The sequence below is a fragment of the Rhineura floridana genome, chromosome 11 (assembly GCF_030035675.1).
Source record: "Rhineura floridana isolate rRhiFlo1 chromosome 11, rRhiFlo1.hap2, whole genome shotgun sequence".
NCBI classification, from domain to species: domain Eukaryota; kingdom Metazoa; phylum Chordata; class Lepidosauria; order Squamata; family Rhineuridae; genus Rhineura; species Rhineura floridana.
In genome coordinates this window covers 55709718-55724413 of record NC_084490.1, presented here as the reverse complement: position 1 = coordinate 55724413, position 14696 = coordinate 55709718, and the positions used below count along the sequence as shown (strand labels likewise).

General features: G+C 43.4%; 1 protein-coding gene across 2 annotated transcripts in view; it reads left to right on the top strand.

Moving 5' to 3' along the window:
- ITGA2B (integrin subunit alpha 2b) overlaps positions 1–14696 on the top strand; it is an 80213-nt gene that overhangs the window by 61026 nt on the left and 4491 nt on the right. For both annotated transcript variants that reach the window (XM_061588230.1, XM_061588231.1), the window contains 8 exons: positions 3164–3243; positions 3726–3806; positions 4643–4748; positions 4870–5022; positions 6188–6301; positions 8165–8278; positions 11153–11254; positions 13669–13791. In XM_061588230.1, the coding sequence (XP_061444214.1) occupies positions 3164–3243; positions 3726–3806; positions 4643–4748; positions 4870–5022; positions 6188–6301; positions 8165–8278; positions 11153–11254; positions 13669–13791 (873 nt within the window). The remainder of the gene's footprint in view (positions 1–3163; positions 3244–3725; positions 3807–4642; positions 4749–4869; positions 5023–6187; positions 6302–8164; positions 8279–11152; positions 11255–13668; positions 13792–14696) is intronic.

The following is a 14696-nucleotide window of genomic DNA, read 5'->3' as shown; positions in this document are numbered from 1 at the left end:
ACAAGAAACACGTTCAAACGACTGGAAGAACATTGGAGCAATTCTCTCTTCACATGACAGGAATACTGACGGTTTAGAAAACTATCAGACCTGGAGAGAACTTGAATTGCCCTTATCTAAAGGAAAAACAATTGATGATATTAACCAGCAGAAAATTAGGCAAGAAGAACAATATTAGCGACAAATCTTGGAACTCTTTATTCCTTTGGTCAGAGTTCTTGGCACGCAAAACTTGGCATTCCATGGTACAAATGAAAAGTTGTACAGTGCTAGCAATGGAATTTTTTTGTAGGATATCTAGCCCTTTTTGATCCTATCATGAATGAACATTTGCGCAGAGTTAAAGATCAAGAAACAATAGTTCACTACCTAAGAAAAGATATCCAAAATGAGCTTATACAGCTTCTAGCAGGTGCTATAAAGTAGAAAATTTTAGCACATGCAAACTCAGCCAAATACTACTCAATTATTCCGGACTGCACACCTGATGTTAGTCATATTGAACAAATGACAATGATTGTACGTTATGTTGATGTAATCAAACCATCAGATAGTGAGATGTCTGAGCCTGAGGTTATCATAAGAGAACATTTCTTGGGATTTGTTCCACTAAAGGAGACTACAGGTGCTTTTATGACAGAAACTCTTCTTGGACAGCTTAAGCAAATGGGATTACCAATTGAGAATCTGCGTGGTCAGGGTTATGATAATGGGAGAAACATGAAAGGCAAAGAAAATGGCGTACAAAAGAGAGTCCTGGACATAAACCCATGTGCCTTTTTTGTGCCCTGCAATGCACACTCTTTAAACTTGGTAGTCAATGATGCCACTAAGTGTTGTCTTAAAGCAACTAGTTTCTTCAGTTTGGTTCAACAGATCTATATTTTCTCTGCATCGACTCAGGGTTGGCAAATTCTAACTAGCAATGTATCAGACTTAGGCATAACTGTTAAGCCATTGAGAGAACCAAGATGGGAGAGTCAGATCGATGCTTTGAAACCACTGAGATATCATCTTGGTAGTATATATGATGCTTTAATATAGATCTTTGATGACACAAGTCTAAAAGTTTTATCTGGAAATACTTCCCAAATTGAAGCTAAGGCCCTTGCTGATGCAATTTGTAAGTTCAAGTTTGTGGTATCCCTTGTTACATGGTACAACATCCTTTTTGAAGTCAATCTTACAAGCAAGCTACTACAAAATAAGGAAGCTGATTTAAATTCAGCTACAAGCCAATTGCAAGCGACCAAGAATTACCTTGTGGGCTGCAGGTGCGATGAGGGTTTTCAACAACGTTTGATAAATGCTACTGAGATTGCAAAGGATCTAGAAATACCACCAAACTTTGAGACAGAACAGGTTAGAAAAAGGAGAAAGAAACGGCAGTTTGAGTATGAGGCCCAAGAAGAGGCACCGCAAGATCCAAAGCAGAAATTCAAAGTAGGTTTCTACTATGCTGTCTTAGACATGGCCATACAATCTGTTGAAGAGAGATTCCAACTGCTACAACAATATAATTCCCTATTTGGCTTCCTGTATGATATATACAGTATCAACAAAAAAATCTACTGAAGATGTACTTAAGGCCTGCAAGAATTTGGAAAAATCATTGATGCACAATGGAAACAAAGATATTGATGCTGAAGATCTGTGCTGTGAATTTATAGCAGTAGCTTGAAGACTTCCAAAGTCATGCCGCCACAAGGAGTACTTCTCTTCATACTACAACAAAAACTCCTGGATAATGTGCCTAATGTTTCTGTTGCTCTAAGGATCCTTCTCACATTTCCAGTGTCAGTAGCAAGAGGTGAACCCAGTTTCTCAAAGCTCAAACTTATAAAAACTTACATACGCTCAACAATGTTGCAAAAGAGACTAGTTGGCTTGACAACTATATCAATTGAACATGCCCAAGCTTCAGCACTTGACCTGAAGGAATTGGTGACAAAATTTGCAAAGGAAAAGGCCTGCAAAGTGAGATTTTGATGTGCCTGAAATTGAAACTTTTAAGAGACTTAAATTTTAACATCACAATTCACCAGATTATTCAAAATGATTTGTGTGCTAAAACATTTTATTTTGTATTTGAGAAAGATAATCAAATATTGTTGTATTACTTATTATTGCAATTTAAAATAAATTTAGCCGTTTCAAGTTTTGTGCTTTTCATTTTTTTCTACAAGACATCTGTTTTTGAAAATTGAAGTTAGCAATTTTTTTGGAGGGGTGCAAGTAGTTAGCCTTGCCTAGGGCGCAAAATAGCCTGGCACCGGCATTGTTTATAAGCATATAAGCAGAACATACTGGAAGCAAGCAGATTCCAAAAGTAGGCAGTGCAACATCTTATCTTGCATCAGATTCCCAAAGCGACTGTGTGGAACCCCACCCCACCCTTAAAGCTGCTTTCAATTAGACTCACAGCTCTTTGTTTGGCTCTCTCACACTCTTTAACTGTAATCCTCTAATTGAAAAGTTACTGTAACAAACTGTTTCTCTGTCTCTCACACTAGATAAGGGGTGTGACATTCCAAAGGCTAACCTATGGCCCTCCAGATGTTGTTGGACTACAATCCCCATCATTCCTGACCATTGGCCATGCTGGTTTGGGCTGATAGAAGTTGGAGTCCAACAAATATCTGGAGGGTACCACATTGGCTACCTCTGGGCTAGAGAGAGACTTCAAGTTATTAAACCTTTTTGTCAGTCATCAGGTGCCGAAGCCACATATTTGCAGTAATCAAGACAGCAAAACCTGTAGCAATACGATGAAGCCCACATGCATTCGTTAGGCGTGGGCCAGCCTCACCATTCACTCTGCCATGATTTTTTTTACTTAAAAAAAGATCTCACCCACCTTTTTATACAGAAGTTTTCACAATGCAGCTTAAGTAAATTAATACAGTATGAAGGGAGCTGCCTCTGACATGTGGCATTGCCCTCCTTTCTCCTAGAGGGCAGAGAGGGAGGAACCACATGTCACTTCCTGGGGCAAATCCGAGCTACTGGGTGCGGTCATTGGTGCCAAAGAGCACCCTGAGCTGACAGCAGGTGCATTCCTGCCCTGAATCAGGAGGATCTTCTGCCTGAATCTGCTAGCCTGCCCCCCCTTGATTCACTGTGGCTGTTCCATCCTCTCTCCCTCCCCTTCACTATTTTACAGATTAAGGTGGATTTGGAGCTAAGCATCAGCCAGCTTGAAGAGGCCAGTGATACCATCACTTTCATGCTGCAGCTGAGGAGGTAACAATTCATATTGCCCTGCTGTCCTGGACCCCTGGCACTAAGTCCTCCTACAGAGAAACACATAGCCCCTCTATGGCACAGCTTGGAATTCTCCAAGACATCACTTAGAGGTTCTTTTGAATATAAAGCAATTAAGAAATTTTCTAATTAAATTGTAAATAAAATTAAAACACACTGGCTCCTTCCCTGTAGAGGTATTTCCTCCCCACAAAAAGATATTGTGGAAACTGTTTTCTCTTTATATGGAGACCTTCGGTTGCCAACTTTTTCCCTAGTCAGGGCTCCTGTGCCTTTAAAATGCTGCATGGCAGCCAGAACTCCAAGTGTATCTTTTGCCATCACTGCACCTCTGTGCCTCTGCCACATTAAGACTTTTTATGTCTTAGGGCTGGACCCCTGACCTTGAGAAGATGCTCTGGGGCTGGCTCTAATGCAAGCCCTTCTTGTACCCACACAATAACTTCCACCTTCTTCTGCAGTAAGAACAGCCACAATCCCAATAGCAATGTGGAACAGTTGCGGGTCCCAGTCAAGGTTGCTGCAAGGATGAAATTGCTAGGGTGAGTATAAGTCGCAGTGACTGAGGGGAAGAAAACCTGGCCTAATCTCTTCCTTTTGATATGGCGTTTTTCTACGGGTACAGATTTTTAAAAAAAGATAGGAGATTGTGTGTGTGTGGGTGTATGGATGCGTGTAGGCTCTGCCCCCACTTACTGTTATGCAGTAGTGTAGTGGCAAATTCAGAAGTGTAGGGTCCCTTCATGATAGTCACTGCCACGCACCTTCCCCTTTTTTGCAGTTGGATTGAGTATGAGATGCTTGTTAATACCTTCTCCCACAATAACAGACAACCCTAGGAACCAATAAACATGAAAGGGGAGAGTGTTCACTAATGAAAAGAGTCATCTCAGTGGCTGAATCACCTCCTTTCACTCTGACCAGCTCCAATCAGCAGGAAAGGATAAGGTATCATGCTAGAAGACTCTTCTCAGTAGCTAAGACACTCTCCTTTCATGCTGATTGGCTCGTAGGATGCTGGAGACATAGGAATCCTGCTCCCCCAAAATTAAGGGGTCTAAGACCCCCCAAGACCCCAGATGACCACACCCCTCCTATTTGGTGCCCTTCCTTCTGCCCTACCAGTCCCAAAGGGCCCCAGCCACCACTGCCATACACCCCGCTTGAAGTGATACAGTGCAGGAAAAGCTCTCTCACTTGATTCTACTGATCTTACAAAGTGGAACCAGCTGCTGTAGCCGTGTGGGCAAGAGAAGTCAGCGGAGGAGAGCTGCTGGCTCCTTTCACACATGGAGCTCCTGGAGGAAGTGTGTGTGTCCCATGGCAGGCAGGAAGGAAAACACTTTCCATCTTGCTTTCTTTGTGCTCCGCTCTCCAGGATGTCTGCGCCAGCTGCCATTGTGCTCCCGCTGGTCACTGGGGACTATAAGAACAGGAGCACGAAAGCCAACGACTATGGACCAAGAGTAGAGCATGTTTATCAGGTGCAAAGAAGCATAGATTGGGATTGGGTGCAGGGAGGGATGACATTCCCCCTCCCAACAAATTGTTGATATTTTCCCCCATTGCTGATTCCTTTTTCTTCCTTGTCCCACCCCACCCCAGTTGCAGAATGCTGGCCCTAGCACTGTATCTGAGGTTGAGCTTCTTGTGGACTTCCCCAGCAACTTCCGGGAAGGTTTCTTACTTTACATCACAAGGGTGAGCACTGAAGGCAACATCACCTGCTCACCCACTAATGAGACCAACCCTCTGAAGGTAGGAGCAACATCTGGGAAAGGGAGAGCAAAGGGGAGGTCCCGTAACATGCTAGCATCCAGAATGTCTTGGGTGAAATAAATCCCCAGCATCTCCACTGAAAAGGCTGTTGTGTCGCAGGACTGTTTTGCCAGAGACCTTGAAGAGCTTAAGTGGACAATACTGGGTGAAATGGACCAATGATCAGACTCGGCTGCTGCGAGGTTTAGCAAGCCTCAGCAGTGATGGGAAGGAATTGAAAGAACCCGGAGAGGTCAGCAGTACTAAAAAAATAATTGGAGAACTAATTGCACATCACCCGACAATGTTTCCTCTGCAGACTTGGGGGTTCACAAGACCAGAATGCCATACACATGAGCAACCAGAAGTTAGGTCAGGTCTGGAGTATGTTTCCTATGGTAAGGATTGAGAGAAGGGAACCCCCAAATTCTCTAAAACCTTTTGAACATAAATGTTCTTCCTTAGGGAAAATACATCTCTGCACATATGAATTAGACAGATAACATCTTTTCACTGTAGACCATATAAAATTGTGCCAGAGTATTCTTAGGAAATATATATTTTTACAACTTTAAATAGACTAGAAGGAATCTCAAGCCTGATATTTTCCAAAATTCTCTGAGAGCCGTTACATCTCTCTCTCTCTGCATACACACACACAATCACCACCATATTTTACAACTGTTAGAAATAATAAAGCATTGGCAACTAAGCTTGGAATGTAGCTGCATGCATGCTAGTTACATAAAGCAGCACAGAGATCCAAATTGATTGTTCCACAGAAGAACAATTACTTTAGTAACTGTCAGAATGGCCAACCTTCGTACGTAGAAAATAATAGACAGGGAGGTTCTGAGCCATGCACAGAGTACTTTTCCCATGGTTGTATGAAGAGGTGGTTGCCTGTAGTCTCTGTACATTTAAGCCTACTATTAGTGTCCCTCCTCAGCTGTCAGATAATCCTGGGAAATGGGGTTGTTAATGTTGGGCGTAATGTGTTCTGAGGCAACACACACTTTATTGCCTTCCCATGCAGTTACAGCTTTTAAATGGTGGTTCTTCTGGTTGTCTGAAAACATCCATCATAACCTTGGTCAAAGGGATTGTCTGATGCCTTCAATAGAGCTGCCCGCTTTTTGTCTTAACACTCTTTCTTCTATCATAGCTGGAAGTCCAGGAACCTACAACTGTCCCCAGATCCAACAAAACTTCCCATCTACGGCGCTGGCGTGAGAGGCGTGATGTGAGCCCAGCAACACTGCAGGAGCCGCTTGTGGTGGTGAGACTTTTTGAGAAATGTGGCCAACATCATAGTATAATTTTGTTGTTGTTGTTGTTGTTATGTGCCTTCAAATCGACTATGACTTATGGTGACCCTATGAATCAGTGACCTCCAACAGCATCTGTTGTGAACCTCCCTGTTCAGATATTGTAAATTCATGTCTGTGGTTTCCTTTATGGAATCAATCCATCTCTTGTTTGGCCTTCCTCTTTTTCTACTTCCTTCTGTTTTTCCCAGCATTATTGTCTTTTCTAGTGAATCATGTCTTCTCTTTATGTGTCCAAAGTATGATAACCTCAGTTTCATCATTTTAGCCTCTAGTGATAGTTCTGGTTTAATTTGTTCTAACACTCAATTATTTGTCTTCTTTGCAGTCCATGGTATGTGCAAAGCTCTCCTCCAACACCACATTTCAAATGAGTTGATTTTTCTCCTATCCACTTTTTTCACTGCCCAACTTTCACATCCATACATAGAGATCGGGAATGCCATGGTTTGAATGATCCTGACTTTAATGTTCAGTGATACATCTTTGCATTTGAGGACCTTTTCTAGTTCTCTCACAGCTGCCCTCCCCAGTCCTAGCTGCCTTCTGATTTCTTGACTATTGTCTCCATTTTGGTTAGTGACTGTGCCGAGGTATTGATAATCCTTGACAAGTTCAATGTCCTCATTGTCAACTTTAAAGTAACATAAATCTTCTGTTTTTGTGCTTTCCTCTTTAACTTTCATCAGCATTCATTTCAAATCGTTACTGGTTTCTGCTAGTAGTATGGTATCATCTGCATATCAAATTATTGATATTTCTCCCTCCAGTTTTCACACCTCCTTCATCTTGGTCCAATCCTGCTTTCCGTATGATATGTTCTGCATATAGATTAAATAAACAGGGTGATAAAATACACCTCTGTCTCACACCCTTTCCAATTGGGAAACAGTCGATTTCTCCATATTCTGTCCTTACAGTAGCCTCTTGTCCAGAGTATAGGTTGCTCATCAGGACAATCAGATGCTGTGGCACCCCCATTTCTTTTAAAGCATTCCATAGTTTTTCATGATCTACACAGTCAAAGGCTTTGCTGTAATCTATAAAGCACAGGGTGATTTTCTTCTGAAATTCCTTGGTCCATTCCATTATCCAATGAATAATTTTAAAGGTTATTAATTATAAACTGACACTGGATCTGGGTTTATATCCCTGCTCAAAAATTGGGTATTCCCAATTGCCCAGTCTGTAAACTTGGGATGAGTGACCTATCTTGCAGGATTGTTTTGAAAATGAATGAGACAAGTGGTCTGCACATTTAGAAGGCTCCAGATGGTAGCAATTCAGCAGCATATTGCTAGATATAATCAAAATTGTTAGCTGAAAAATCCCTCCACATCCATTAGATCTAGCAACTTGATTGTTTTTGAATTTCAGTAATTAAAATATCTAGAGTTTCATAGTCTTTAGTGTCCCCTTTAAACTTGAGCTGAACAATCTTATGGTGCTACCAACATATCAACACAACTTAGTGTATATCCTATAGCCTTAGTCTATATTTAGGAGAAATGTGCCCCAAAAAGCTGATGAAATTACATGAGGACATTCTTTTAAAAATTGCAAACTGATCTGGAAATGTGGAGAACTGAACTTAAGAGTGGAAGAATAACCAAAATTGTCAGATTCAGCCATCCCTCATTTTGAGAGATGCTGGCATAGCAGGGCTTCTGTCATATCCTAAAGCATCAAATGAGTATATCTGGAGTTTAGGATTACATCTTGACTTTATCTACAAAGTATATATCCTGCAGGCTGAACAACTCAACTGGATTATTTAAATGAAATGTAACCCATTTAATCTAATCTGCCTCCAGAACTGTAGTAGCCAAGACTGTGCTGTCATCTACTGCCAAGTGGGGACCCTGGAAAAAGGGCACGGAGCCATGGTGACCATCCACTCAGTGCTGTGGCTGCAGAGTTTCCAGGAGGTAAGGAAGGAGCTTCTCTGCAGGAGGGGGTGGGTACAGGGCTCTCTTTCAAGCAGGCAAGAATGCCCTGATTAAGAAATGCCCTCCCTGAAGAGACTTACCTGGCCCCTACATTGTAACTATGGGCTCATCCACACGGCGATTTACTGTGTGTTTGGTGCTGCTTGCATCCCCTTCTCATTCGCATGGTTCACATGGTGTTGCAGGCAAGCAGAAGCCATCACACAGGTTTCCCCTTTAAATCCGTATTAACACAATCTACTGATAATGCAAAAAGGGAAAAACCGTCTCAGCTGTGCTGTGCTCCTCCTTGTAGATGCTGTTCTTCAATGTTTTTTAGTGGGCAGGTGAATCATCACTTTCAGCTGTTCCCCTTTCTCCACCCACTATAACTCTCCCATGACTTCCATTTTGTTTCTGGCGGCTTAACCAGTGACTTCTGACTGACTGCTGTGTCCTCCCTCATAGGAGTTTGCTGAAGCCCTCCTTTCTTTCCCCCCTTTCTCCCCAAATAAACTTCCTTCCTTCACCCCTTGTAACCAGCGATGGGATCCGTTTCCACAGCATCTAATCAGAATTGCCATTGTATTTCATCCTGCTTAGAGGTGCAGAATCCCCCTTTCCCCAGGAAGCTTTCATTGCACCTGTCTCCCACAAAAGCTGCCACAGCCACTGCCTACTTTGCCTTTCACTCACTCCCCCTGCCCCATCTGCCTTTCACTCAGGCTTGGTCAGTTTCATTGTTTCTTGTCAATTGCATGCCGAGGTGCCTTGCAACTGAGGGAATTGTGGCCTTCCATAAAATATCAATACTCTGGAGGGAGTAAACATGTAAAATTGGGGGTGGGGCCACAAGGAAACAGGGACACTAATCCTTCCCAGAGGAACGCCTGCTTGTGTGAATGGAAAACAGCAGATTGGAAGCTACCATTGAGCAAGAAGTATGGACCTTGAAAATCTATTACGACGGTAAAAGCAGCATCTTTTGCATGAAGTTAGGCTCCCATGTGGATATATACTGTCCTGCAATCCAAACAAGATGAAGGGTGGTATATACTTTTTAAAAAGTAGGGGGGAGTTCTTGGGTTACGAAAGCACAGCTCTACGAAAACAGATGCTGTGGCTAACTAGATCACCATGTAGCTGAAATTGCTCTGCAGTAAGATTAGAAGTGGCTGCTAACTGGCAAACCATAGGCTATAGTTATGGATTTATTTACTTATATAACACCATCAGGGTGAATGGCACTCTGCAGGGTACAAGAGGACAGGTCTCTGCCCCAAGGAGCTTACAAACTAACATTCAACAAAGGGGAAACAGCAGAAGGAGGGGGGAAAGGCAGGGGCACACAGGGAGTGGTGATGATGATGATTAGAATTAGAATTTAGTACCCACCCTTCACCCAAAGGTCCCAGGGTGGGTTACAACAATTTTAAAACACATAATTAAAAACAGTTAAAAATAACCTAAACAACAACACAGAAAATAGGGTGGGTCCTAAAAATATACACCTTAGGTGTCAAAGGCCAGGATAAAGAGGGTGCATCTTCAGCATTCGCCGAAAGTTACCAGATGCACCTCGGTGGGGAGGGAGTTCCCAAGGTTAGGGGCTGCCACAGAGAATGCCCTCTCCTAGGCCACCCCCCCAAGCTTCTGAAGGTGGCAGAACTACCAAAAGGGTGCTGATCTCAACACCTGAGAGCATCTGGGGAAGGAGGCGGTCTTTCAGATATTTGGGACCTAAGTCATTTAGCGCTTTAAACACTAATGTGAGCACCTTAAACTGGGCCCAGAAACGAATTGGTAACCAATGCAGCTGTTTTAAAACAGGGGTTATATGAGTTCTGAAATGAATCCCAGCCAGTAATCTGTCAGCTGGAATCTGGACCAGCTGAAGTTTCTGAGTTGTCTTCAAAGGCAACCCCACATAGAGCGCATTGCAATAATCCAGCCTGGAAGTTACCAAGCATGGAGCACTGTGGCCAAGACTTCTCTGTCCAAAAGAGGCCGAAGCTGGCAAACCAGCCAGAGCTGGAAACAGGCAGTCCTAGTCACTGAGGCCACCTGAACCTCCAGTGACAGTGTTGGATCAAGGAATATCCCCAAGCTGTGAACCTACTCCTTCAAGGAAAGAACAACCCCATCCAGAACAGGCCGTCTTCCCACCTCCTGGCCATGAGAACTCTAGGCACATAACACCTCTGTCTTTTCAGGATTGAGCTTCAATATACCCGTGTTTCTGTTAGTCTGGATTTCAGTAGGGCACAGGAATTAGAAGGATGAGCCATAAGTGTCATGGAAAAGGTGGGTTTGGAGGAACAAAGAGAGGTGACATAGCACAGTTGTTCTGAGTGGAAGTTCTGGTCATGAGGGGCAGCAAGGGAGAAAGAGCTGAGTCATTTGTGGCAGCAGGAGGCTTTTGGGTAGTGGAGGGTGGTGGAGCTGGAAGAGTGAAGGGCAGGGCAGGGATGTATTGGGAGTTAAAAGCGGAGAGCTATGGGGTCAAGGCCACAGAGAGCTTTGAAGGAAAAAGCAAAAAAAATTGTGCTGGATCTGGGAGTGAGGGAGCTATTGTGTATGGGACAGAGCCAGCTTTCGATTCCTGCTGGTGAAAAAGAGAGCAGGGCTCCTGCAAGCTTATGTGGTTGGGGGAGCTAAGGAGTCCTCCTGACAAGCTGTTCTGGCAGAAATTCCTTCTTCCACAGAACTATTAAAGTTGCAGGAGACCTGCCCTCCACCTGTCCTCCCTACCCTGCCCACCTCAGTAAATGTTTAGTCCAAGGTTCAGTTACTGTCTACCTCTCTGCCTATCCCATCTGCACCTTAGCCCCTGAATCAGGTTCAGAAAATGCCTGTTGCTCTTTTCTGCCACAGCATCCCCTGGAGCAATTCCTCATCCAGTCTCAGGCCCGATTCAGCACTTCAGGGATGCCGTACCATATTCAGCCGGAGATTCTACCACGCGGATCCTCCCTGGTATGTCCAGAAATCAGTGTAGCTGAAACCGAGTTCTGTATAGACTTCAAAGGTAGCAAACACTTTGCAGAGCAAAGTCCTTCTAAAAAAAATTGTTCAACAGGTTTCAAACTTCCGTTTTTAAATTCATATTTGAGGAATACTTAAATCATAGCTCTTATATGTTAATTTTGAAGCAGTAGTGCTAAGTATCAATTTACCCAGTTCTTCTTCTTCTTTTTATTATTATTATTATTATTATTATTATTCAGTATTTGCCTTCCCCCCTGTGTGGCCCATAACACCCAAGTCCATCAGCAGCTGAAAATGTGGGGAAGTGTGTGTGCGTGTGCATATTAGGCTAAATATTTGCAAGCAGATACAAAGCTAGTAGAATATTTTTCCCCCACATGCATAATTTGATTATTATTCTTTCTTTTAATAGATTAAATAATAGATTATTCTATTATTCTTGTTGCCTGTGCAACAAGTGAATGCTGAAAACTGCAGGAATTCAAACCTGAATTTCCCACATCTAAAGGCAGTGCTCTAGCCATTCTTTCTTTCAGTGCATGGACTTTTAAAAATGAGCGATAGAAGCCCTTTTTTATTTTATAAGAAAACGTACATGCTGATTAAAAAGGCCTCCAAAGAGCTTACAATAAAATAATTAAAATATTACAAAAACAAAGTTAGAGTGTAATCCTCTGATCCCTGGGAGGGGACATCCCGGGAGTCATAGGATATTGCAGAGAGTGAGATCCACCCATAGGGAAGGAGTTCTGCTGCTGGAGGTCCTCCAGGTATATGGATGAAGCATTCCATTGTATTGGCTGCCCCCCTCCCAGCAGTGGTCTACCAATGGTGGGGTGAAAATGGGGCAGTTTGGGAGGCCGTCGGGGTAGCCAAGGATCTGCAGAATCCTTAGATCCTGTGTTTTCCCCAACATGCCCTAAAACAGAGCTGGAAACTATGCCAGCCTAAGAGCTGGTGTAATCAATTCCTTCCCTTTAGAAGTGATAGGAAGGAAACCTAAAAAGAAAAAAGACTCACCCCCACATAAGCTCCCCTACTGCACACCTTCTGCTTTGCTCAGCACAAGCTCTGCTGCAGATCTCCCCTCCCCCACCAGTAGGGTCCTTCTGCCCAATACAATGGGGGGGGGAAATGGAAATGGACTGCCTTCAAGTGGATCCTGACTTATGGCTACCCTATGAATAGGGATTTCATGGTAAGCGGTATTCAGAGAGGGTTTACCATTGCCTCCCTCTGAGGCTAATCCTCCCCAGCTGGCTAGGGCCTGCTCAGCTTGCCACAGCTGCACAAGCCAGCTCCTTCCTTGTCCACAACTGCCAGCTGGGGGACAACTGGGGTCCTGGGGACTATGCAGCTTGCCCACGGCTGCACAGGTGGCAGGGCACATAACCCCTGAGCCACTCACTGTGGGGGTGATCTTTAGCTGGCCCTTGACACCCAGGAGACATGAGCGGGGATTTGAACTCACAGACTCTGAACTCCCAGCCAGGCTCTCCTCCCCACTGTGCTGTACCAGCTGTTACAATGGAAAAAGAACAGGAGCAGAATAACATGACCAAAGCATAATCGACAGGGGAGATGCAAGATTTTTCAAGCCAAGCCAAAAAGTAGGCAAAATAAAAATGGTTTGGTCTTACATTCATATCCTGCTTCTCTCTCTTCCATCATGAGGCCCAAAGCGAGAGAACCCTTGTTTGATTGCTTGCATTGTGCAAGGAGGAGCAAAGGGAGCAAAAGGGGCAAGTGTATTTCAGCTCATTAAGCCAAATGCTGCCTCACTAACAACATGTTAAGAAAGCATTCCCAAAAAGCAAAACGAGGGACAATGATTGATCAAGGACAAGGTTCAGAAAACTGGCCCTTGCCCTCATAAATAGGGGCAGCCAGAGCATAGAAACAGGGGAGGGGTATGGCATGTGTTTGGGCAAGTCATAAAACCAGCTGGAGTTGAGGGGGGTGAATCCACTGAGCCCACTATATGGGGTTGCCCAGGTGGGTTTTCAAAAAATACACGATCAGTCGGTGGAGTCAGGGACTAATTGTGGAGTGGAGCCTGGAGTATTTGGTGGAACAGAGGTGCCTTAAGGGGTGGAGGATAGTAAATTGAGCTGTAGGATCACTAGGAGGGGGAAACAACTGAAAAAATCCTTTGGCTCAAAACACCTAACTTAATTGACAAAATATCTGATCCCAAACCTGAGATAACTGGCAGTTAAATAGATCTAGTGCAGGGAGTTAGGAAAGGACCACCATTTTATTATTTGTTTTGGGTGTGACTCATTCTCACTTTTGGACCCCTCTTTTCTTGCAGTCTCATCAAGGATATGAGGATGCAGCTCATTCATTGCCTCAAATTGGCTTTTCTCTTCCCATCTCTCCCCTCCCCCTGTCCTGCCCAGGCTAAGACACTGGTGGAGTGGGTGGATCCTGATGCTGAGAGGGACATCCCTGCATGGTGGATCATAGCAGCTGTGCTGGTGGGGCTTCTCCTCCTTGCACTCTTCATTATCATTCTTTGGAAGGTAAGTCTATAGAACTGGGTTGGAAAGCAGTCAGGCTACTTTTCAGGCCTTCAAAAACAGTGGGAAGAAGATCTACAAATACAAATTGAAAGACGAGGGTGGTTTACCCTGTGCTATAGGAAGAGGAACAAATCTATTTTGGCAGCCATCAGAGAAATTAATCCAAAAACATTTCATAGGTGGTACACAACACCTGTACAAATATCACACATCTCAGCAACAAATGCACCTGGTTGGCCACTGTGAGAACAGGATGCTGGACTAGATGGGCCACTGGCCTGATCCAGCAGGCTCTTCTTATGTTCTTATGTTGATGAGGTTGTACGGACACAGGGACGTACCGTCATCTCTGGTGGTTATGTCCAAAAGTAAACAGATTTTGGAAGTACATATATCAAAATATTATTAATATTACTGGAGAGAATGTGAAATTAACACCAAGTTCATTTTTATTGTCACCATGAGGGGCCTAATTTGGATTTAAGATTTAAAGAGTTAATTTCAATGTTATTAATGGCGGCAAGACACCCAATAACATAGAGGTGGAAGAACTTGGATGGGCTGATACCTCAGCCTGGTTTAAAAATATTTGGAATCTGGCAGTCTTAGAAAAAAATCACATATAATTTATGTCTCCTAAATGGAAGAACTAATCTGCAGTCCTTTAATACCACCTGGTGGAAATTTATGGAATATACTATTGAACATGACATGTATGACCAACTTCCAAGTGTAGCTAAAAGGATATGGCTGTCATGATAACATAGGCTCGAATAATGAAATGTAGAGTTACAAAGATATGTATTGCAAACTCCTATTGGGGAGGGGTATAAAGTTTGATACTTTGCTATGTTACTTCTTCAAACAATAAAAATATATATTTTTAAAAATCTTTGGAAGGTAAG